At 39.6% G+C, this 26,682-nt stretch overlaps 1 protein-coding gene across 1 annotated transcript in view; it reads left to right on the top strand.

Moving 5' to 3' along the window:
- The window catches only part of Fbxo47 (F-box protein 47), a 28,559-nt gene extending 8,947 nt beyond the window's left edge, over nt 1–19,612 (top strand). The window contains exons 4-11 of the mRNA XM_021213697.2: nt 2,903–2,979; nt 6,896–6,973; nt 9,898–10,006; nt 11,563–11,739; nt 15,288–15,434; nt 17,020–17,162; nt 17,943–18,102; nt 18,942–19,612. Of these exons, the coding sequence (XP_021069356.1) occupies nt 2,903–2,979; nt 6,896–6,973; nt 9,898–10,006; nt 11,563–11,739; nt 15,288–15,434; nt 17,020–17,162; nt 17,943–18,102; nt 18,942–19,054 (1,004 nt within the window). The 3' untranslated portion in view covers nt 19,055–19,612. The remainder of the gene's footprint in view (nt 1–2,902; nt 2,980–6,895; nt 6,974–9,897; nt 10,007–11,562; nt 11,740–15,287; nt 15,435–17,019; nt 17,163–17,942; nt 18,103–18,941) is intronic.
- The last annotated feature ends 7,070 nt before the right edge of the window (nt 19,613–26,682 follow it).

Below are 26,682 nucleotides of genomic sequence, written 5' to 3'. Positions count from 1 at the left end.
CACACACACACATATATATATATATATATATATATATATATATATATATATATATATATTTAAAGTCTGAATACAGTGTTGTTGGTTTCAGTATTTATAAGGAATTTGGTAAAGCCTATAACTGAATCTGGTAAGTATTTGATTTTTGTCTTTTGGGTTTGCACTAAAGGATTTTTTTTTCTGATCAATTCTCCACTGCTTAGCAAACCTAACTATATTGTCTGTGAATAGAGCCCAGTGGCAGAGTACTTGCCTAGGTTATGGCCCAAGCTTGTTAATCATAGCACTGGAGAAATGAAGGGAGTAGAATGAGAAGTTCAAGGCCATCTCGGTTACATAGTGAGTCTGAGGGCAGCCTGGGCTATAGTCTCAAACAAATAAATAAGGCCCTAGGTTCCATCCTCAATTCCACATTGAAAACAACAACAAAAAATGATAATTATATGGGTAATTCAATTTAAAAAGTTGATCTTGAACACCAAATCTTCAAAACAGGTTTGATTATATATTAGCTTTAATTTTCTAATCATTGTTTTGTAGACACCTGTTTTATGGTTGATTATTTTGGTAAACATTTGACATACTCAGTGTTTTCCCATGCTTTCATTCCCATGTGATCTGTTCCTGTTTTTAGATATTAAAATAACATTTTTCAAAATCTTAACTTTGAACATTGTAAATTTTAATTTGCATTTTCTGCTGAATAGAGCAGCAGATGGCCAATGTAGAAAGAATACTGCATCTGACATTATTTTACTTCAAGAACTTAAAAGAAGCTGGTCTCTTTTAAGAAAAAGAGTACCTGTGTTTAGAAAAAACAGTCAGCCAAATGCAAGGGTTTTATGGTAAACTGAAACTCTTAAAAATAAGAGATTTGCAGTAGAAAAGGCAACCAGTATGCAGTTGTATCTTGCAGTTCCAGCTATGATATAACATGAGACATGATGCCAAGACATGGAAGAAAAAGAACTCAGACTAAAGCCAAACACCGAGAATAACTCCCTATAAGCAAAAATAAGGCTTCATGTTTAAAATCCAATTCTGGACATATGTTACCCAAACATAGCAAATTCTAAAAATAAACTTGGTTCCTATAGATTCTTCAGGATTATATAATCATTTTATTATGTAAGGGCTAAATGTAGAAAAGTGGTGATTATATAAAGAATAAAAACTGGAGAAAGTAAGCCGGGCGTGGTGGCGCACGCCTTTAATCCCAGCACTTGGGAGGCAGAGGCAGGCAGATTTCTGAGTTCGAGGCCAGCCTGGTCTACAGAGTGAGTTCCAGGACAGCCAAGGCTATCAGAGAAACCCTGTCTCGAAAAAAAACAAAAACAAAAACAAACAAAAAAAAAAACTGGAGAAAGTGATATTCAAGTATATCTTTCCCTACCATATATATCATTTTCAGTTGAATGCCTTTGTCCTTACAGGAATGTTAGTAATGTATTGCCATTTTAAGAAGACATAATACTTAGGGGAAATAAATCGTACATTATAGGTCACTGACACTAAAGTTCAAAGAACATTTTACTGAAAAATTGGAAAGTATTTTTTCTTTCAATGTCATGATACAGAATCCTACACAGTATTAATACACTAGCCCTATAAAGTATCTCTGAGGGGCTGAAGGGTTGGTTCAGTGGTTAGGAGCACTTACTGCTCTTACTAAGACTGGGGTTTGTTTCCTAGCACCCACATAGTGGTTCACTATCTGTAACTCCAGTTCCAGGTGATCTAAACCCCTGTGTACATGGCACATGCTGGCAAAACACTTACACACATAAAGGTTTAATAAAACCTAATGTGGTGTATTAAACCTAATGTGGTGGTACATATGTTTAATCCCAGTACCCAGAGGCAAGGGCAGGCAGATCGTTATGAGTTGAAGGCCAACCTGGTCTGTATAGCTCGTTCCAGTACAAGCAAGGATGCATATAGAAACCCTGTCTCAAAAAGAAAAAAAGAAGTTTGAGCTTTGAAGAGAGAGATGGTTATTTAATCCAATCTATATAATTTCTGTGAGCAAAACTGACTTTAACCTCTGAAATTTTAAATGATGACATAAAAATATTCCTTTTAGTTTTGTTTTTCGAGACAGGTCCTCTGTGTATCCCTGTGTCTTGGAACACAGTATGTAGACTAGTCCGGTCTGTGATTGGAACACAGTATGTAGACTAATCGGGTCTGTGATTGGAACACAGTATGTAGACTAGTCTGGCCTCAAACTCACAGAGATCCCTCTGTCTCTGCCTTCCAAGTACTGGCATTAAAGGCACACATTGATAATTTTTTTCTTTCTTCTTTTGTTTTTTTGAGACACTTTTTTTGTATAGCCTTGGCTGTACTGAAACAACTAGCTCTGTAGAACAGGCTGACCTCAAACTCAGAGTTCTGCCTGCCTCTGCCTCCCAAATGATAGGATTTATTTAAAGGTGTGAGTCACCACACCCAGCTACATTTTTATATTTTGAGAAAGAAAAACATAATCTCTTCCTATTCGTTCCATATGTTGCAGTTTTCATAATGTTTTCCTTTGATAACATGAGATTAATCCCAGGAGATACTAGAATGTATTTTCTACAGAGTAAAGTTTCCCTAATATATCTTTATGCCTTATTATTTTATCTTTTTAAATTACCCTGACATGTGTCCTATATTATTTATAAATATCACAAGTTTTTGGCTTTTTCTAAAGCCAGATGGACATCAGCACCACTTGGTGACTGTCATGCAGTGGATTTTTTTTTTATTGTTCCTCCCAAATATTTGTGTAAAAACTGTCCATAGTGGTGCGACATAATTTTTTTAGCATACTTAATTTTTAAGGAATGTTGTGCTATGCTGTTGATAAGTATAACTTTCATTGTCACTTTTTTCTTATGTCTCTTTCCTTTCTCAGGCCTACTATTTAAAAGATGTACCTTGCTGCTTCCCACCAAGGAAAGACTGAAGTACATTCACAAGATACTCTCAGAAGTAAGGTCACACGCCAGAATTAGTTCACAATCTCGATTTCCAGCAAAGATAACTTTTCACTAGTGTCATATATTCTTTATAAGCCTATCTTTTCAAATTTATGTATGTGTGAATGGTTTGCCTGTGTGTGTGCATATGTATCATGTGTGCCTGGTGGCCATGAAAGCCAAAAGAAGGCATCCCTGGAACTGGATCTGCAGGCAGTTGTGAGCCACTATATGGATGCTGGGAGTCAAACCTGGATCCTCTGCAAGAATAGCAAGTGCTCTTAACTGCTGAGTCATCTCTCCAACCCCAAACCTCTTTTAAAGACAGGATTTATTTTATTTTTCAATTGTGTGCATGTGTATGTTTATGTTTGTGGGTGCCCATTGAAATCAAAAGAAGATGTCAGATCCTCTGAAGCTGTAGGTGGTTATGAACCACCTGATGTGGGTACTGGGGTCCAGCTCATATTCCCTGAGCAGGCTCTCTTAACCACTAAACTATCTCTCTAACTCCTAAATATATATATATTTTTAAAGACAGTGCTTCTCTGTGTAGCCTTGGCTGTCTTGGAATAAGCTCTGGACTGGGATGGCTTCAGATCCATCTGTGTCTGCCTCCTAAGTGGTGGGAGTAGAGGCTGTGCCACCACTGCCCAGCTCCCTAAATCTATAACTAATAATATTTCATGAATTAGCACCAGTAATTGACCAATGATGATCTAACACTTTACCAATAACTTGGAGATTACATAACATGATGTAATATAGTATAGTTATCTCTTTTGTCCACAATTTCAGTTATCCACAACCAACTTCTATGAAACTATGTGAAATGTTAGACAAAAAGACTTTGTGAGTGTTACACTGTGCACCATGAGTGGCTGTACAGTATATTTTACACCACACAAGAACAATAAATCTATGAGTAGTTTGTGGTATTTATTTGTGTGTCAGGATGTATATGCCATGGTGCACATGTGGAGGTCAGAGTACACTTTATGGCAGTCATCTTTTTCTTCACATGGTTCCGGGATTTAATTCAGGTCCTCAGGCTTATGAGGCAAGCACTTTATCTTCTGAGCCATCATCTCATTCACAGCTGCCAATGTTGTTGAAAGCGTTGACTTAGGGGCTGTAGCTCAGTTGGTAGATTATTTGCTTAGACTGATTTGATCCCTAGCACTTCTTACCCAGGGCAGCAGTGCAAGTCTGCAAACCCAGCAATCAAGAGGCAGAGGCTTGAGGATCAGGAAATCAGAGTCGTCTCTCCTATGGAACCAATTCAAGGCCAGGCTGAACCTTGTCTCAAAGAATAAAACAAAGTGGTCCTAAGAGCCACGGGGAACCTGGCTGAAGACTCAGAAAGGGGCAGCTTTTCCTCTTCTGCTTCTTTCTCCCAGAACCTCATAGGATTTTTCCCAATACCTTGGGCTTCCTTTGTATTTCTCTAAAGCCTCCCTCCTCCATTTAGTTGCTTGTCTGCATGTAGCGGACCACCATGCCAGTTTAAATGCCTTTTCTCTCCCCTCCATGCTCCTCGGCTGCTAAGATTATAGCTTGCCTCCCCTGGGTGCTTTTCTTTTCATTTTCCCCCTCCCTTTTTTTTTTTTTTTTTTTTTTTTTGGTTTTTTCGAGACAGGGTTTCTCTGTGTAGCTCTGGCTGTCCTGGAACTAAAGGCGTTAAAGGTGTGCTGCCTGGCTTGGTGCTTTTCTTTTAAAATCTAATAAAATTCAAAAAAAAAAATAAGTAAAAACAATCAAATACCATTACAACTACAACAACAAACCTAATGCTTTAGGTATTTTATTAAAATGAAATAATTTCTAAATGTTAAAATCTTTTATGTAAATGTACAAAACAGTAGAGAATTGGTATTTTTGTTTTTTACTATTCTGGAAATGGAACCTCAAGCCTCTTGTATGCCATATGACAATAACTGAGTTATATCTTCAGGTATAAAAGTGTGTGTGTGTGTGTGTGTGTGTGTGTGTGTGTGTGCATGTACATATGCATGTCTTTACCTATATGTTCATGTCAGGACCCTAAGTTAATGTCTGAAAACTTGTTTACATTTTTGTTGTTGTTGTTTGCCTTGGGGCTGGAGAAGTGGTTCAGCAGTTAAGAGCACTGACTTGCTATTCCAAAGGTCTTGAGTTCAATTCCCAGCAACCACATACATAAAAGAAAAGAAAAAAGAAAAAGAAAAAGGACTGGCCTCTCACAGATATCCAGCTGGGTCTGCCTCTTAAGTTCTGGGATTAATGGTGTATACCAGCAGGCCTGCCTCTCCACATTATTTCTTTTAATGAGATTTATTTTTATGAACATGAATATATTGCCTGAGTGTATATGTATATGTGTGTGTATAATATATGTATGTATATGTGTATGTATATGTACATATGTATATACATTTATTTTTTTAAGATTTATTTTATTTATATCAGTACACTGTAGCTGTCTTCAGACACACCAGAAGAGGGCATCAGATCCCATTACAGATGGTTGTGAGCCACCATGTGGTTGCTAGGAATTGAACTCATGACCTCTGGAAGATCAGTCAGTGCTCTTAACCACTGAGCCATCTCTCCAGCCCTATACATTTATATATGTGTGTGTGTGTGTGTGTGTGTGTGTGTGTGTGTGTGTGTGTGTGTGTGTAATGTACATGTCTGGAGAGTGCTAAAGTCAAAGTCAAATAAAGTCAGAAGAGGTCATAGCTCCCCTGGAACTGGAGCCTGTGGATGTTTGTGAATCACCATGGGGGTTCTGGGAACTGAGCACAGGTTCTCTGTAAACTTAGCCAGTGCTCTAATTGGCTGAGCCACCTCTCCAACCCCTTTACTTTATATTTTGTATTGTTTTAGGAGAGGAGGTCTTAGTGTTAGTGTTTGTTTGTTTGTTTGTTTTTGAGATAGGGTTTTAGTATGTAGCCTTGGGTAGCCTGGAACTCACTATGTAGACTAGGCTAGCATCTTGACTGATAAGATTAAAGGTGTGTGTAATTACACTTGGCTCTGCCTTATGTTTTGGAAACATCTCTTGTTGAACCTGGAGCTCCAGCTTCCTGTTTCAGGTAGTCTAGCTGAACTGAGAGCCCTGGAGATCCATCCACCTGTCTCTCTCCAAAATTATCCCATACTCAGCTGTTTTTACATAGATGCTGGGCATTCTGCTTGCCTCTGCCTCCCAAGAACTGGAGTTAAATGTGGTGTGTGTTACCACCTTTTGTTTTGTTTTGTTTGGAGGGGTTTTTTGAGACAGGTTTTTTGTTTGTTTGTTTGTTTGTTTGTTTTTGTTTTTCGAGACAGGGTTTCTCTGTATAGCCCTGGCTGTCCTGGAACTCATTTTGTAGACCATGCTGGCCTTGAACTTAGAAATCCACCTGCCTCTGCCTCCGGAAGTTTTTTTTTTCTGTAAAATAGCTCTGGCTGTCCTGGTACTTGCTCTGTAGATAAAGCTGAACACACAAAGATCTGACTGCTTCTGCCTCCCAATTTTGGGGATTAAAGGCAAGTACCACCATGCCTGGCTATAAAAGATTTATGTTATGTATGTGGATGTTTTATCTATCTGTACCACATTTGATCATCGGATCCCATGGGACTATAGTCATAGATGGTTGTGAGCCATCAATCAATTGGGTGCTGGGAACTGAACTCAGGACCTCTGAAAGAGCAGCCAGTGCTTTTAACTGCAGAGCCATCCCTCTAGCCCAGAGTTTTTTTCTTTAATGAGAGTTACACTCTTGTTTCAAGATGTCTCCAGTAGCCAGGCGTGGTAGTGCATGCCATTAATCTCAGCAGAGGGAGGTATAGGTGAATCTCTGAAGCCCCGTGTCAAGGGGCAGCTGTGTGTGATTTCTACAGTAAACCTGAGTGTCAAGTTATTTGTTGTATATGTCTTCTAACAGTTGCTCTCTTTACAGGTATCCTGCTTTAAATTCAGTGGCTGCACAGCTCCTTTGCAGTGTTTAGGATTATCATGTTACGGCATGTTTTTACAGGTACATTGTTTAATGAAAGAATGAAAGGAATGACTTTGAACTGTTAACAAATAGAGCATTGGAATTCCTGTGTGAGTTATAGAAGGTATAATAGTCTTAAAGCAAAGTAACAGTGTTACACTTTGTTAAGGGTCTGTTTGGTTTTGTAACTGCTGAGAAATGCCTAGCATTTATTTACTCTACACAAGTGTACTAAAACTTTTTTTGTTTGCTTTTTGTGACCTGGGGAATTGAACCTAGGTCCTTAGGAATACTAGGTAAGAACTCTACCACTAAGCTGCAACCCAAACCCATAGCCAGTGTAAGAGACTAAAGGTGGTATATATGTACATGTGTTTATAATTTTTTTTGTTTGTTTGTTTTGTCTTTTTTATTTGCTTTTTGAGTCACTATGTAGCTCTGGTTGTCTTGGAACTCATTTGGTAAACCGAGATGACCTTGAACTCAGAGATTTGCTGCTCCTGTGTCCTAAGTGATGAGATTAAAGGCATTCACCACTACATTTAACTGTTTTATGAACATTTTGAATTTAAATTTGTGGACTAGTTTTTTGAAACGTGACTTTAGAAATCAATTTATTATATCAAAATCTTCACTAATATCTTACAGGTAAAATGATAAACAAATAAAAATGAAATGTGTCATCTGTTAAGTCTTGTACTATGTGGCAGACACTCTCCTAAACTGTCTACATGAATTACCTAATTAAAATCTATCGCTACCTTAGGCGCTTAGCACACACCTCAGGACTCCACCTGAGAGTCATATGCTGTATCCAGGCTGTCAGCAACCTGCTCCCACACACCCAAATTCTAGGACTTCCTACTAACACTCTTCCATGATAGACTTTTACTTTTTCTTATTTGTTTTGTACTTTCTATTTTTGGATTAAGTATTAAAATATGGATTCATGTATAATTCAAAAGGAACAAAACGTATAAAGTAAAAAGCCTCCCTCCTAGGCCTGTCTCCTGTCTACCAATTTCCTTTCACCAGAAATAATCACTGCTTAGCAATTTTCCTCATTCTAGAAGGAATAATGTTAAATTGTAGGGTACTGGGATTAACGATTGATTGATTGATTGTTTTGGCTTTTCTAGATAGGGTTTCTCTGTGTAGTCCAGGTTATCCTGGAACTTGCTCTTTAGATCAGGTAGGCCTCATACTCAGAGATCACCCACCTCTCTGACTCCCAAGTGCTGGGCACAACCATCACCCACCTGATTTTTTTTTTTTAATGTGTGAGTCTGGAGAGATGTCTCAGCAGTTAGAGGGACTGGCTGCTCTTCCAGAGGACCCAGGTTCAATTCCCAGCATGCCTATGCTGGCTCACAACCATCCCAACTACAGTGTAGGAGTCCTTTCAGCTCTCTTCTGACCTCTGTGGGTACCATGCACACACATGGTTCACATTCATGTATTATTTGAATGTATGAATGTATAAATATCAGAGGGACAACTTAGGAAGCCAAAGAAAGGAAAGTTCCTTTTGCCCGTGGCTTAGGTTTTACCCCTTTACCTGCTGAGCAGTCTCACTATCTCAGAAGATTATTTTTTTAAACCACTAAAACCCAGTTAAATATTTTAAGGATTTATGTATGGGGCCAAGAATGGTGGCACACACCTTTAATCCTAGTGCTCTGGAGGCAGAGGCAGAGGTCAGTCTCTTTGAGTTAGAGGCCACACTGGTCTACCTATCGACTTCTGAAGGCCAACCAAGGTTACATAGTGAGACCTTGTCTCATTTCTTAAAAACAACAAGTCATAATCAAATACAGTTATCATAAGGCTGGAGAGATGGCTCAGAGTTTAAGAGCACTGACTGATCTTTCAGAGGTCCTGAGTTTAATTCCCAGCAACCACATGATGGCTCATAACATCTGTAATGGGATCTGATGCCCTCTTCTGGTGTGTTTGAAAGACAGTGTACTCAGATTCAAAAAACAATAAATCTAAAAAAAAAAAAAAAAATACAGTTATTGGTGCCGGATGGTGGTGGCGCATGCCTGTAATCCCAGCACTCGGGAGGCAGAGGCAGGTGGATTTCTAAGTTCGAGGCCAGACTGGTCTACACAGTGAGTTCCAGGACAGCCAGAGCTACACAGAGAAACCCTGTCTCGAAAAAACCAAAAACCAAACCAAAACAAAAAAAACAAAACAACAACAAAAAGAGTACTTGATGCTCTGGTAGAACACCAAAGTTTGGTTCCCAGCACCACATCAGGGCAGCTCAAAATTGCCTGTAGCGTCAACTCTTCTGGCTTTCACAAATATCTACACTCGTGTAGCATAACCTCACAGAGACACATAAACATAAATAGGAATAAAAGCATTTATAAAAAAAATTTAAAATTTGTTGGATGGTGGTGGTACATACCTTTAATCCCAGCACTTGGGAGGCAGAGGAAATTGGATGTTTGAGTTCGAGGCCAGCCTGGTCTAGAGTAAGTACCAGGACAGCCAGGGCTACATAGAAAAACCCTGTCTTTAAAAAAAAAAAAAAAAAAAGAGGGGCTGAAGAGATGGCTCAGCGGTTAAGAGTGCTGACTGCTCTTCCGAAGGTCATGAGTTCAAATCCCAGCAACTACATGGTGGCTCACAACCATCCATAATGGGATCTGATGCCCTCTTCTGGTGTGTCTGAAGACAGTTACAGTGTGTTCACATATAATAAATAAATAAATCTAAAAAAAGAAAAAAAATCTCTTAAAAGATACTTCCTTCTCAACCAAAAAGAAAGATTTTGAAGAAGTTTTAGGTTGTAATTATGTAAATTTCTTGTGAATTTGAATTGCTCCAGAGAGGGTAAATATTGCATATCACCTAGGTCATACGCTAAAAATAGCTTATTTATATTAAGAAGTAGTGGCTTACCCTTCCAATTTGTGTCTGAATTTGTACACCATTTCTTCTATTTTCTTCAGACCTTAACAGCAGGTTGGGATGAACTTGAATGCCATCGTGTGTACAACTTCTTATGTGAGCTGACTAATCTCTCCCGAAAGATGCAGACAGTTGTTTGCATCAAACCAGGTAAAGACCTTCAGTTCAGAGATAATATTGTGTAGAGATGAAATGTTAAGAAGAGGTAGAGTTCAAGAGTATATTTAAGGCAAATTGTGGAGGGGCTGGGCTGTACCTCAGCTAGTAGTGGGCTCTATCTCCAGTGCCACATGAACTGCCATGCCATATGGGTGTGCTCCACTTCTTATTGGTCGCTTCTCTGGAGAACCTTGACTAACACAGGAGGGACGGGGCGAGCCCTAAATCCAAGATAATTCTTCTGAGGAAAGTGACTGGAATTTATAAACAAGAAACTCAATATTTGTAATGCTTATTTATTTTATAACTCCCAAAGCAAACAGAAAGCTGTAAAGCTTAGACTAAGCTACTTGATTTGTATACTGTATTTGTTACTATATTTTTTCTTTTCTGCCAAATTCAAACATTCCAGTATAAAAAAAGGGTATAGATAAAAGAGCAGATTTAGTTATGTACTTGCTTATTTGGAGTCTCATGGTTTTTTTTTACTATGTATATTAAAATAAAATCTAGGCTATATAAGATCCAGTTTCAAAAAACAAAAATTGTGGGACTTGGCAGGTAAAGGTAGTTGAACCTAACTTCCCCAGAATCTGCATGAGAGAGAGAAGAGAACTGGAGAACACACACACACACACACACACACACACACACAGAATTTTAAATGTAATAATTTTTTAACCATACATGTGATATACACGTATATATATGCAGTCAAAACACCCATACACATAAATAAAAACAAATACAATTGAAAAATTATTAAGTCAAAATATAAATAAATCATATAACTTCTTAAAATTTTTATGGAAGAAAGCAGAGTACCAATTTTAGTACAGCTATAGTGATGATGTATGTCTGGTCATTCTTTACATTTATTTCCTTTTAAAACTAAAATCTGGCTGAAGATGCAGTTCAGCTGGCAAGAGTACCTGCCACCACATAAATTGGGTGCAGTGACAGACCTGTAACCTCAGTATTTAGGAAGTGGAAGCAGGAGGATCTGAAGTTTAAGGTCAGCATTGACCACATAAGGAATTCAAAGCCAGTCTGGGATATAAAAGACCAAAATAAATAAATCTAAAACTATGTAAGATTCTGGTAAAATTACAGCATGAATTTTGATTTACCCATTTTTCAGATTATTGAAGATAAATAAAGTAAACACAAGAAGATAAACTAAAAAGTTAGGGGCACCTTTTACTTCTTGGTGAATCCCTGTTTATGCACTCATCTTATAATCTCTCTTTTAACCACAGGAGTTAATGCTTGGCTCTGATCAATATCTAGTATGCAATTTACCTTTCTTTAAAAAATGGTCTATAAGAAAAAAAAATAAAATTAAAAAAAAAAAGGTCTATAAGCTGGGCGTGGTGGCGCACGCCTTTAATCCCAGCACTCGGGAGGCAGAGGCAGGCGGATTTCGAGGCCAGCCTGGTCTACAGAGTGAGTTCCAGGACAGCCATGGCTATACCTGTCTCGAAAAACAAAAACAAAAAACAAAAACAACAACAACAAAAAGGCCTATAACTCTTTTTTCCTCATAGGAAGTGCTCGAAAACTAGAGTTAAGGGTTAGACTATTCTGTCGGAATGTCCTACTTGATCACTGGACACATCGAAGTGATTCTGCATTTTGGTTAACTCGAATTTTAAAGCCATGGCCAATGGTGAATCAGGCAAGATTGCTATATATTATCTTTGGACCAACATCTCCTCATGATGGTAAGCACCATTTTTTGAGGGTGGGGGGAATGTGCGTTATACACCTGGTTAATTTTTCTTTAGAGAGGCTTTTTAAAAACTTTACTGGTAGCAAGCATGATGTCACATACCTTTAGTCCCAGCACTTGGGAGGCAGAGACAGGTGTATCTTCTAAAGTTTGAGGCCTGCCTGGTCTACAGAGTGAGTTCCAGGACAGCCAGGGCTACACAGTGAAACCCTGTCTTGAAAAAACAAAAACAAATAAACAATCCCATCACCACCACAAACAAACAAACAAAAAACCCAACCCATCTTCACTGGTTGGTACACCCTTTTAATCTCAACACTCAGGAGGTAGAGATAGTAGAGCTTTGTGGGTTCAAGGCCAGGCTGATCTACATATCTGTTTACTGCTCTAGAGGCAGTGGAACCTAGAAAAATGGAGCCTAAAATCTAGGCAGATCCATACAGTAGCCTAACACAATAGCCAACTTTATTCAGAGCATCAGACAATTTATAACTCTGGGGGTTTTTATATACAGTTTTATATACAGGGTTTTTATATACAGGTTTTATATACAGGCAAGTGAACAATAACAATAGGCAGTGTAATGTGTAATCTGAAGTTTTACTCTTAACTGATTCACCTGGGAGGAGCATGAAAACACATTCCAGGAACAATTTCATGTTTTTGAAGAAACTGAGGTCACAAGACTCTCATCATGTTTTGTTTTTTTGGAGTTTTTTTTACAAGTACTCAGAATTCTCAACAGGACTCCATTCTTGAACTACTGTATTCTGACATATATTGAGTTCCAGACCAGTCAGAGATACCAGTAAGACTCTGCCTCAAAAATAAATACAGAACCAAACAGACAAATAAACGTACATTGATTGATTGGTTGATTGATTAATTGATTGATAGTGTGTGTGTGTAACATGGTGTGTTTGAGGAGGTCATAGGGCAATATGCAGGAATCACTTCTCCCTTTGTACTGTAGAGTTCTGGGGATGGATCTCAGGTCAGCAGGCTTGACAACAAGCACCATTACACCATTATCCACTGAGCTTATAGCAGTCCTAGGAAGGCCTTCTGTCTTTACTCAGCTTCATCACTGCTAGTGCTTAAAGTGTGCTTCATAATTTCAAAGACAGACTACATTAACTGATGCATACCCAAAGCTTCAAGACAGACACTGTTCTGCTCTAGTACAGAACCAGATATGTTCCTGTCATCTCGTATTTACCTGAGTACTGCTTTTCCATTTCAAACATTAATGTGATTCCAACCCATGCTTGCTGCTATGGAGGACAGATGATGCTAAGGAAGAAAACAGCAGCAGCCTGCGTCGGTGATTGACTTAGTTTTAGATTTTCAGATTCAGAATTGGATTTTTTTATTATATAGGTTGTGCTTAGATTAGTGTTAAAAATTATCTGACATTTCTTTATTCCACCTTTATCAATAGATAATCAATTTTGATGCACATTGGCTAGCAGCCAGGAATTTTATTTTGAAATTAAAATCTTGTGTATATGCCACAGAGAAGATTGGTGATAGATGAACAGATAGAAGATAACTGAGGCCGGGCATGGTGGTGCATGCCTTTAATCCCAGCATTCGGGAGGCAGAGGCAGGCAGATTTCTGAGTTCGAGGCCAGCCTGGTCTACAGAGTGAGTTCTGGGACAGCCAGGGCTACACAGAGAAACCCTGTCTCGAAAAACAAAACAAAACAAAAAACAAAACAAAACAAAAAAAAAAGAATATAACTGGGCTGCTCTAGTGCAATATAAATGTTTGAAAGATGGTAACAGAACCATGCATCCTTTCTAGAAGGATGCTAGTGGATTTTACTTGACTTTAGTAAAATTGTAGCAATTGATGTTACAATCTGTATCACAGGGTAATGTCATTTTTGAACAAAAGTGCTGATTGAAGCTGGAAGATAGTTCAGTAGGTAATATGCTTACTGTATAAACATGAAGATCTGACTTTGATCCCAGCCCAGGTCATAAGTTGCATGTAGTGGGCTGTCCTTGTCATCCCAGCACTGAGGATGCAGCAATGAATGACTTCTCCCTGAGGCTCCCAGCCATCTTCACCTGATCAGTGAGCCACAGGTCTGTCTCAGTGACACACTCTATCTCAAAACTTAAAGCTGATTCCTACGGAACGACCCCTGGCTTCCGTATGCACACACACTCACACATAAAAAGGGTACAATAATAAGTAGATAAAAGCACTATTCTTTTGTATGAAGCCCAGTTGTGACTTAATAAAGATATTTTAATACAGAGGACTGGAGAGATGGCTTAGTGGTCAAGAGCACTGACTGCTCTTCCAGAAGACCCAGGTTTGTTTCCTAGCGCCCACATGGTGGCCCACAATCACCTGTAACTCCCATCCCAGGGGATCCAATGCCCTCTTCTGAATTCTGTGACACCAGGCATGCATATGATACACAGACATATATTCAGGGAAACATTCATTCATATGTAATAATATAAACAAAATCTCTATAATCCTTAGTACCAACAAAGTTAATTAAAAAGATATGTTAATATATATAGAAGTAACTCTGGCTTTTCTACACCCACTCTAGCTCTAGCTCTAGAGGTGGGACTTCTGATCCCAGAGAGGATCATCTTCTTAAAATTGCTTCCTACTGTCTGGGGATGACCTCTCTTTGGGAGGCCCTAAAAATTGGGATATTGGTCAGTCTTAAGAAATCTAGCAGAGCCAGGTGTGGTGGCCCACACCTTTAATCCCAGCACTTGGAACACAGAGGCAGGCGAATTTCTGAGTTTGAGGCCAGCCTGGTCTACAGAGTGAGTTCCAGGACAGCCAGGGCTACACAGAGAAACACTGTCTTGAAAAAAAAACAAAAAAAAAATCTAGCTGTAACATTTGTTGTCCAGTCTGTGTCTGTGTCTGTGTGATATAAAAGTGCAGCGGAAGAGCTGACTGGAACAGCCTGAGAGGCTGGGTAGACTGGGGTCAGCTGCTTTGAAGCTGTCCTAGAAGCAAGTTTTGATGAAACAGTAACTGAGGCAGTCTGCGGTTGGAGCAGCACGATGCTGGAATAAATATGTCTCAGTGTCTCGGCATCCTTTTCAGCATCCTTGAGGGTGAATCTTGCTGCTTTAACTTTACTGGTGTTTGTTTTTTTTTTCTTTGTGAACATATAAATTTTCAAAGATATTGTACATTTATGCATTAACACATGCATGGAATGTGCAGTATGCACAGATGAACTAAAGGTGATTCTTTGCCTTTTGTTTGAACAGGTAAGGCATCTGTTTTTCTTTATAAGTTAGTTTGGACTATATAACCAAGCTGTAATATAAATTTTCATCCTTGTCCTTTGAAAGGGCGGCATGATAAGTTCTAAGGACTCTGTAACCAACAAGATTTATTTGCTACGCATAGACCCTTTCATGTGTCAGCCAGTCTCAGTGCTGTTCCCATGCATAGGATTGTATAATCCTTTTCATTCTAAACAATTCCTGAAGTCTTTATCTCAAAACAATCTCTTTGATCATATTCTACACTTTGTTTCATTCCAGGGCAGGTGATTTGGCAGGAAATGATAGAAGGACCTACAGATGAATCCAGTCTGAAAGGTTTGGCTAATGCCATTAAGTTACTATATGACACAGGTGCCAAAGGCTGGACAGCAGATGATGTCATCAGTCTTGTAGATGAACTATCAGGTAAAATATATACTTGCTAATATGGAATAATAGAAATTTATTATTAGAATACAAACATAAAGGTATACAGACAATTCTCTAGGTAACAAAGAACATTTTAGAAATTACGAATTGTGGGACTAGAGAGATAGCTCGGTGGTTAAGAGCACTGGCTGCTCTTCCAGAGGTCTGGGGTTTAATTCCTAGCACCCACATGGCAGCTCACAACTGTCTGAGATCTGACACCCTCACACAGACAAGAATATAGACAAAAATACCAATGCACATAAAATTAAATGATTATTAAAAGTCACTAGTTGCTCAACTTGTAGTTTTAAATTTGTTTTGTTATTTACTGCTCCAAAACATTTCTAGTTTTTTTTTTTTTTTTTTTTTTTTTTTTGGTTTTTAAGACAGGGTTTCTCTGTGTAGCCCTGGCTGTCCTGGAACTCACTCTGTAGACCAGGCTGGACTCGGACTCAGAAATCTGCCTGTCTCTGCCTCCCGAGTGCTGGGGTTAAAGGCATGTACTACCACGCCCAGCTCACATTTCTAGTTTTGTATTATGATTTTTGTTTGTTTGTTTGTGGTGTGTGTGCATTTGGAGTATGTAAATTCTGTGGTGTAAGAATGTGTTTATCTTACTTTCCTTAGGTTTTTCTTTTTAAACATTTATTTATTTATTTACTATATTTAAGTACACTGTAGCTGTCTTCAGACACTCCAGAAGAGGGCATCAGATTTCGTTATGGATGGTTGTGAGCCACCATGTGGTTGCTGGGATTTGAACTCAGGACCTTTGGAAGAACAGTTGGCGCTCTTAACCACTGAGATATCTCACCAGCCCCATTTCCTTAGTTTTAAATTAAATTTGTTCTTTGACAATTCATGTGTTTATATAATGCATTCTGATTATTCCTCTCATAGCTCCCTCCCACTCCCTTAAACTGCCCCCTCCCCCCATAAGACTTTCTCTGCATTGTGTCTTTTTGTTTTGGGACCCTCTAAGTTTAGCCAGGGCTGTCCACATGAGCATGGGTATGGAACTGTTCCTTGGAGCCTAGCGGACTCACAGCAGGTACACAACTGGAAACAATGGCTCCCTCCCCACAGCACCCATCAGCTGCCTCCAGTTCCCTAGGAGGGAGTCAATGCCCAGTTTTATAGATATGTATGTATTATTAGATCACTTCATAGCTCAATGAGGCAGGCAGATCTCCAAGGCCAGACTGGTCTACAGAGTGAGTTCCAGAACAGCCAGGGCTACACAAAGAAACCCTGTTCAAAAAAAAAAGGAAAACCCTAAAACATTATTTCTGAGTCTCTTTTCACTAATTACATTTCCAATAAACCAATATAATATTGAATGTGTTTAAAGATGTTTACTACAGGGGTTGGTGAGATGGCTCAGTGGGTAAGAGCACCCGACTGTTCTTCAAATCCTAGCAACCACATGGTGGCTCATAACCATCCGTAACAAGATCTGACGCCCTCTTCTGGAGTATCTGAAGACAGCTACAGTGTACTTACATAAAAAAAAAAAAAGATGTTTACTACAGCAATTATATAATTTCTCATTAAATAACTGTTCTTCCTCTAATAAAAGTGGTTCCCCGGGAGTGGCTTCTGGAGAATAATGCACGCCTCCTAATCCTGAGCGGGAACAACATCTGCTTCACTTTCATGGCCAGTAAAGCTGTAAATGGACGAACCGTTGAACTGGCAAGACTTGTAGTCTTTTTGGCATTGGTAAGTAAAAACTTTTTCTCTAGCGAGTTATTTAGCATTCCACTTTATCCAAAGCCCCAGCTCTGTCTGTCTGTCTGTCTGTCTGTCTCTCTCTCTCTCTCTCTCTCTCTCTCACACACACACACACACACACACACACACACACACCACACACACACATACATGGTGGGGGGGGTAGGGGGAGGCACACTACCAAGAACTGAAATATACTAAAATGTTATAGAAAAAGTAAGTATTAAAGTATATACTTTATTTGTTTGCCTTTGATTTTTGAGACAGGGTTTCATTCAACCTGGGCTGGCCCCAAATTCAATATGTAGCTAAGGTGGCCTTGAATTTTCTGAGTGCTGGGATTATAGGCATGTGCCATCACACTCCATGTTATTCACTTACTGAGTATTTCCCATTTATGACTCAGTGGGGTGCTCTAAGCAATAAGCTATGCTATATCACAATCCTGCCCTATGTAATAAGCTATGCTATATTACAAGCCTGCCCTATGTAATAAGCTATGCTATCTCACAAGCCTGCCCTATGTAATAAGCTATGCTATCTCACAAGCCTGCCCTATGTAATAAACTATGCTATATCACAAGTCTGCCCTATGTAATAAGCTATGCTATCTCACAAGCCTGCCCTATGTAATAAGCTATGCTATATCACAAGCCTGCCCTATGTGATAAACTATGCTGCATCATAAACTGTCATTATCATTGCCACTGTGAAGCTCTACTGCTTTATTCACATGGAGACTGATAGTGCTTTGTGCCTGTGAATCAGGTGTGTGAGAAAGAGTTGTACTGCATGGACTGGACAGTTAGAATGATGCAGAAAGTCTGCAAAGTCTTCAGCACTGCGGCAGAGAGAAAGAGCTTCCTGCAGAGCATAGCAAATGCTTTTGCCTGTGTCACGATGGAAATGCTGCAGCCCGTTACGTCGGGTAAGTTAGCATGTAGACAGTGCACAGGAGTGAGATCCTATGGGGGAGGTTGATCCTGGTTCTTTTGAGATAGGGTCTCTTTCCACGTAGTCCTCGTTGCCCTGGAACTCTATGTAGAGACCAGAATAGCCTTAACTCATGGATCTCTACTGACTGCCACTGCTTTCCAAATGCTGAGACTAAAGGCATGCACCACCACTATAGGCCTAATTAATAGATATTAATTTAGTTTGGTGGCTAACACAATTTACACTATTTGGGGGGGGGGTTGTTTGTTATTTTAAGCCTTTTTTGGAATTCATGGAGATCCACCTGCCTCTATCTCCCCAGAGCTCTAATTAAGGGTGTGCATGACCATTTTTTAAACATTTTAAAAAATTATTGTCATTTTTATTTTATTTTATTTTGTTTGTGCACCATGTGCATACCTGACACACAGAGGTCAGAAGAGGGTATTATAGATGGTTGTGAGCCACCATGGGGGTGCTGAGAACAGAGCCAGGATCTTCTTCAAAAGAGCATTGTGAGTCTCCTAATCATGCGCTCTTCACTATCCCTGTCTCATAGCTGAGAAAAAGGAAGCACACATATAACTTGACTTACCCAAGGACATAAAGTTGAGAGGTACTGAAGTGTAGACCAGGGTCCTTTTCCATGTTTTCTCTCTAGTCTAATTTCATGGCTTTAGTGGTTAATGTCTGGCTTAGTAAAAAAAATTACCAACAAAAATTTTTGTTTAAATATTATTAGGGACACTTAGAACATATGTTCCTGAATTGCATGCTAAAATGTTTAACTTTCTCCTTTCCCTGCTGTCTGTCCTTGTGTATGTATCACAGGAGATCACGATGACGATGACAGAGGTTTCCTGAATTTGTTCCATCTTCTCCATGCTCAGGCGAACTTCCATAAGGAGGTGCTGTATCTGACCATGAATGCTGTCTCTTCCTAGGTCAGGAAGCTTGTCTCTTTAAGAGTATGTCCCCCTGGGCTGTCATTCTGGAAAGTGATGCTTTTTCACATCCAAGGGTAGTACCTGTTGGACTCTTGAGAATCTGATTAAGCAGAAACTCAGTTGCACAAGACTTTAGCTATAACTGTTTCACTCTGATTATTACAAAATAGCAGGCAAACCCAAGAATATATTGCAACTTTTCTGGAAAACAAGTTCTGGCTCTCCAGGTCTTGGTAAATATAACATCAAACCAAATCAGAGTGTTAACTGTCCAAGAATCTGCAGCTGGCTCATCCTATCTATATGGCTCTTTGAAGCAAGAGGTAATTCTACTTTTTAAGAGCAGATCTGCACTCAGTGAGTAGTGTTCTCTATTCACTCTGCTTACTGTGAGCAGGGACAGCTCACATGTTCTCTAAGGATTTGTAATACTGTCAGAATGTACATTATGTAAGTCACATTCTTTACCACCTTCTTAACATATGGTTACAAAACAATTTTATATTTCATTTATATTTGTATAAACTAATAGAAATTCAAAATAAGTATGTATAGATAATATATATGTATATTTATATATGTATAGACACACTTTCATATATTTCCTGCAAGACAATCATACAAAAGGTCTACAAATGGAGGAAGATGTGTGTGTGTGTGTGTGTGTGTGTGTGTGTGTGTGTGTGTGAACTATAGTTTTCAGATAATGGAATCATCTTGTAACTTCCCTGGGGATTAGAGCAGAAAATTGCAAGCAGAAGAAAAACATAATAGAAATAAGTAGCTCTCCTGCTGCCAGAACAATCCTTACAAGTCACTTGTCTTCTGTAAGACTTTCCTCCCAGCCTCAGACAGACAATGGGGCTGATGACATAGACTGGAAGCACAGTCTGTAGAGTATCCAAAGAGAGGGGACAGGGCAGGAGGAGAGAGAGAGTTTGTGGATTCCCCAGAAACCCTAGGCCCATATAGTCGACCAACCTCCTACCTTCACCTCCACTTACGTCAAAGTGGCTATAATGCAGGGGCCTCCTGTAGCTTCTCTTCCTCTTCTCCACTCAAACCCAGGGCTTTGTGCAGCTAAGCAAGGACTTCGCCACTGAGTTTCCCCAACCAACACTCACCTGCCCACTGAGTTCTCAGAGGCTGACCTTCTTTCTTTTCCTCAGCATACTGGGAGATCAGGAAATCACCTTCAGCAGGGTGGTATAAAGAAAATCCATGAATTTTAACAGAAGGCTCAGTGAACATCTGATAGTACTGAGGACAGTGAAAATTGTGGAGAAATAAAAATTGTAATATCAGGATTTTATTATGTCTCAATAGCAAAACCACACTTAATATGGAAGGATCAAAATTAATTGCCTTTTTGTTGTCCAAGTATAATTCTATTAGTGGGAAGATTTTGGGGTTTTTTTCCTCCAGAGTTTATTTGAGGATTTAGGGAGGGAAACATTCTTGCTTTTGTTGCTCATTTAATTTTCTTCTGTCCAGTTGAAGAATTGATCTGTAACCCACAGCCTGGGCAGCCTACAGTAACAGCAAGTGGTAGAGTACAAAGTCACACCTCAGAGTGGTTCATTCTTTCTCTATCTCTGATAGTCCCATACTTACTTTGGAAAGATAACTAAATTTACTTATCAAAACACTAGTGATTTCAAGTTGACATTTTCTTGGAAAGAAAGGGGAAAAAAGGGGCTGGTGAGATGGCTCAGTGGGTAAGAGCACCCGACTGCTCTTCCAAAGGTCTGGAGTTCAAATCCCAGCAACCACATGGTGGCTCATAACCATCCGTAACAAGATCTGACGCCCTCTTCTGGAGTGTCTGAAGACAGCTACAGTGTGCTTACATATAATAAATANATAAATCTTAAAAAAAAAAAAAAAAGAAAGGGGAAAAAAGAAAGGAAATGTTACTGGGAACAGTATTTTAAAGATTATACTTATTCTTTTCTTTTAAAGACAGAGTTTCTCTGTATAGCCTCGGCTGTCCTGGAACTCACTTTGTAGACCAGGCTGGCCTTGAACTCAGAAATCTGCCTGCTTCTGCCTCCCAAGTACTGGGATTAAAGGCATGTCCCACTTATTATTTTCATTTACTATTTATTTTAGGTTTCTTGAATTACGGTTTCTCTACATATCCCTGGCTGTCTTGAAACACTATGCAGACCAAGTTGGCTTTGAACTCACAGAGATCTACCTGCTTCTGCCTCCTGAGTGCTGGGATTAAAATTGTGTGCCACCACATCTAGGTCTAAAGATCTTGATAAGTAGATAATTTCATTTCAGGAGGCTAAGAGTACTACAAGTTGCTCTTACAGAGAGCCCGTTCAGTCTCTAGCACCCACATGGCAACACCACTGTATCTCCTGTTCCCGGGACCCTTTGTCCTCTTCTGGACTGTTCGGGCATTTTATACATTGTGCACATCCATTCATTCATCCAGTCAGAATACCCATACACATAGAATAAATATAAACCTTTTCAAGATAATTTCATTTTCTTAGAGAAAAAATGTATCAGTATGAAGTTTGCTTTGAATAATGTAAGTCTCCACAATTCAGACAATTTACCAAAGAAGCATGTTTTTGTTTTTTGTTTTGTTTTGTTTTTTTTCGAGACAGGGTTTCTCTGTATAGCTCTGGCTGTCCTGGAACTCACTTTGTAGACCAGGCTGACCTCGAACTCAGAAATCCGCCTACCTCTGCCTCCTGAGTGCTGAGAATAAAGGCGTGGGCCACCACGCCCGGCAAGAAACATGTTTTAATTAAGACAGTTTATTGTCTGTACTGGAAATTGAACGCAGAGCCTCACACCTGCTACTGAGCTATCATTCTGATCATTTAAATTTTCTTTTATTGGGATTTGACTCTTTGCATCTTTGTTGACATAACTCATTGCTATAAATTCTTTTAAATTCATCTAATTTTGTTAATCTTGGTTGCTTTCCCCACTTCTGGGTTTAAATCTGAAAAAAAAATTAAGCCATGAATGCAGTAATGGCTTTTCTTCTTCCTGAGACAGGGTTTTTCTGTGTAGTCCTGACTGTCCTAGAACTTGCTCTGTAGACCAGGCTGACCTTGAACTCATGAGATTCACCTGCTTTTGCCTTCCAAGTGTTGGGACTAAAGGTGTGTGCCACAATTGCCTGACTCCTTTTTTCTGTCTCTAAAAACTAAATTGGCAAATTCTTCATCTAATTATTAATAGATAAAGTTAATTTGGGAACAAATCTGAAATTTCCACAATTCAGTGATCTAGTTATTGATTTTGCTAAGTACATTTGTCATAAAAAAAAAAAGTGATTTTGAGTCTTAAAGAGAGACATTAAGGGGCCGAAGGGCTGGAGAGATTGCTCAGTGGTTAAAAGCACTGACTGCTCTGGGTCCTGAGTTCAATTCCCATTCAATTCCTAGCAACCACATGATAGTTCACAACCATCTGCAATGGGATCTAATACCTTCTTCTGGTCTGTCAGAAGACAGCTACAGTGTACTCATATAAATAAAATAAATAAATCTTTTAAAAAAGAGAGAGAAAGACATTAACTTGTAAGAGACATTTGTATAGCAGATGTTTAACAGGCAGTTTAATCACACACACATACACACACACACACACACAAACACACAAAGTGGAACTTTTGAAAATGAGTAGACTGTCAGAGCAGTGGTGGCGCACGCTTTTAATCCCAGCACTAGGGAGGCATAGGCAGGCGGATTTCTGAGTTCAAGGCCAGCCTGGTCTACAGAGTGAGTTCCAGGACAGCCAGGGCTACACAGAAAAAACCTGCCTTGAAGAGAGAGAGAAAGAGAGAGAGTCAGAGACAGAGAATAAGTAGACTGAAATGCTAGAACTGGCTAGACTAGAGTTAACTTGAATAGTCACAAAAACACGGTAAACTTTCCAATGAGCAGATAATTTCTCCTGTCTTTTTCCAAATCATCTCAAGTCACTGTGATCACTGGAGACCCAGGCTCCCAGAATGTCTTTTCCTCTGTGTGTGGATCTCCTTTTACTAGAAGGGAAAGCCAATGACATCACTACACTGCTGTTATTGTTACTTCTGTACACACAGCATACCATGTTGCCACTCATTTTAGGGACTGAAGTTTATATCTTGTGATGACTATGTTGACTGTGTGAAATGATGCACTTGTAGCACACTGTTGTGGTGATGCCATCTGTCCTCTCAGTCCCTAAGTGGTGGCTTGTGCATTCCAGTGGCAAAGGTCAGCACTGTTCAACCGGCACCTGCTTAGAAAGTCCTTATCCCGTGTACCTGGTCCACTGTTTGCACTCCTAGGTCTTTGTTAATAACAGTTTATTGCTAGGGTAACTGTTTACCTTTGGAGAACAGAGCAAGCAGGAGGTGCCCAGTAGAAGGTGTAATGACAGAACCAGTTCATGTCTGAGAAATAAACACTACCCTCTGTGTGTGGTTAGCTTCAAGGTCAGCATCCTCATGGGAATAGTACTCAGTCACATGATTATAGATATGTACATGCCTTTGACAGCCTCTGTGCTTACTGGAAATTGCATTAGCACTTCACTAGCTGTGTGCGGTGTTATCTCAAAGACATTGTGTTGTGCTAAACATATTTGAAAACTAATATTGTATTTGTTTAACTTTAATATCTTATTCATTCTAATAAAATTAAGTTTAATCTGGAAATACTTTTAATATGTTCAGAGTTTCTTATTGTTCCATTCATTGAACTTCTGCAGTGTACTCATATTTATTTAAGCTGTTTATTTCTCTCTCTCTCTCTCTCTCTCTCTCTCTCTCTCTCTCTCTCTCTCTCTTTTGTTTTTTTTTTTTGTTTTTTTTGTTTTTTGAGACAGGGTTTCTCTGTATAGCCCTGGCTGTCCTGGAACTCACTGTGTAAAACAGACTGGCCTCGAACTCAGAAATCCGCCTGCCTCTACCTCCCAAATGCTGGGATTAAAGGTATGTGCCACCACGCCCGGCTTTTTTTCTCTTTTTTAAAGACAGGGCCTCACTACCTAGGATGGCCTAGAACTCACTATGTAGAGTGGAGTGGCCTCAAACTCACAGAGCTCTCTCTGCTTCCTGAGTCCTGGAATGAAAGACTTGGGTCATCATGCCTGGCTAAGCTATCAATTAAACCCTACAGTGATTTTTAAAAATGAGTTGTCAGAGCTGGTTGCATGTCTATAATGCCAGCACTTGAGAGGTAGGGGCAAGGGCAGGAAGGCTGCCGTTAATTTGAAGCCAGCTTGTTGTACATATCAAGTTCCAAGCCAGTCGGAACTGTATACACAGCAAGACCTTGTCCCAAAACAAGACAAAAGCTAGCACTTGTTTTCAAACACTGGGAATGGGGAACTGAAGCCAGCACCTTGCATATGGTAGGCAAGCCCTGTACCACTGAGTATGTCCCAGGTCTTTGTGTTTGTTCAGGTGCTGAGGAAGGAACTTAGGGCCTCAAGCATGCTACACACACTCCACTACTAAGCTGCACCACGGGCTCCAGGGAATTGTCTTAATATAAACAGTGCTACAGACAGTTTTAATATATCAATCTTTAACGGTGTAGCATGCAAACATTAACTGAATTTACTAGTAACTACTCATAAATTGAACAGTGATCTGTAAGTAGAGCAACATTGTACAAGGTTCTCTTTGGTTCAGAGAAAAAGTCCCCAAGCATGATTCCAGATGCTGCTAAAAGAGATGTTATAATTATCAGTTTAACACCAGTTCCAAATCCCTAAATAAGCAAATGTTACTGTTATTACCAGCAACTTCCCAATGTCATGATTCCAGTGTCTCCCTCCCTCCCTTTCTCCTTCATGGAGGGAACAGATACAACCCAGGGTATTGTCCAAAATAGGTAAGTTATCCTTACATGTTTGAAGATGGCATGGTGGTACAAACTTTTAATCCCAGCATTTAGGAAATAGAGACAGGTGGATCTGAGTTCAAGGCCAGCCTCTTCTATGAAGTGAGTTCCAGGACAGCCAGGGCTACACAGAGAAACCCTGTCTTAAAAAACCAAGAGTGCAGCTGGGCGTGGTGGCACACGCCTTTAATCCCAGCACTTGGGAGGCAGAGGCAGGCAGATTTCTGAGTTCGAGGCCAGCCTGGTCTACAAAGTGAGTTCCAGGACAGTCAGGGCTATACAGAGAAACCCTGTCTCGAAAAAAAAAAAAAAATAGCATAATGATTCTTAGCATTATGTCATCTTAATTTTTGCAGCATAATTTAGAGTTATTTAGATACATTTTATTACACTGGTATAAGCCAAATATAAGCTCCATTTTACATGATGGTATTGTAACAGATATGTGACATGTATAGAAAATTTTACATTACACAAATTTTTTAATATTTTATTGTGCTTGAGAATCTCAACTTACATGTAGTTTAAATATGAATAAAACATTTTCTAGCTAGACATAGTAGCTCATGTCTGTAATTCCAGTACTCAGGAGACAGAGGCAAGAGGATTGCCACTCGTTCAAGTACATATGGTACATACTTGTCTTAGGGTTTCATTGCTGTGAAGAGACACCATGACCATGGCAACTCTTAGAAGGGCAAACATTTCATTGGGGCTGGCTTACAGTCCGTTATCATCATGGCAGGAAGCATAGCAGTGTGCAGGCCGACATGGTGCAGACAAGGAGTCGAGCGTCTTGATCCAAAGACAGCTAGGAGAGACTGTCTCTTCCACACTGGGCAGAGCTTGAACACTAGGAACCCGAAAAGACTACCTACACAGTGACACAATTCCTCCAACAAGGACACACCTCCTAATAGTGTCACTCCCTGTGGGCCAAGCATTCAAACACACAAGTCTAAGGAGGCCAAACCTATTTAAATCAACACAACAGTTGATTCCAAACCAGCTAGAATTTAAAAAAAAACAAAAAACAAAACATTTTTTTTGTTTTTTGTTTTTTTGAGACAGGGTTTCTCTGTATAACCCTGGCTGTCCCGGAACTCACTCTGTAGACCAGGCTGGCCTCGAACTCAGAAATCCGCCTGCCTCTGCCTCCCAAGTGCTGGGATTAAAGTTGTGCGTCACCACGCCCAGCAAAATGTTTTTTTAAACTATGATATTTTATAAGTAACATTTTTTTTTAAAGCCTAGTCTAGGCCTAGAGAGATGGTTCAATGGTTAAGAGTATTTACTGCTGTTGCAGGGGACTCAGGTTCAGTCAGTTCCCAGCACCCACAGGGAGGCTCACAGCCATCTGGCTTCCTGTTCCAGGGGATCTGACATATTTTGACCTTCCTGGGTTCTTGCAGTTCCTGGTACATAAACATACACTCAGGCATGCAACACATAAATACAAGATAAAATAAATTTTTTAAAAATTAAAGGATAGTGGCGCATGCCTTTAATCCCAGCACTCGGGAGGCAGAGGCAGGCGGATTTCTGAGTTCAAGGCCAGCCTGGTCTACAAAGTGAGTTCCAGGACAGCTGGGGCTATACAGAGAAAGCCTGTCTCGAAAAGCCCCCCCCCCCAAAAAAAAAAAGAAAGGATAATTTGTCTGATCTGACGTTGTGCCCTGGTCTGGAGGCATATGAACCTTCTCTGAGGTAAGCCTCTTTGCCCTTTCATGGGCTTACTGACAAGTTGTTTCAATTTTA

Source organism: Mus pahari, chromosome 14 (genome assembly GCF_900095145.1).
Source record: "Mus pahari chromosome 14, PAHARI_EIJ_v1.1, whole genome shotgun sequence".
Lineage (NCBI taxonomy): Eukaryota > Metazoa > Chordata > Mammalia > Rodentia > Muridae > Mus > Mus pahari.
The sequence above is the reverse complement of the archived record's forward strand: the minus strand, read 5'-3'. Positions and strand labels throughout refer to the sequence as shown.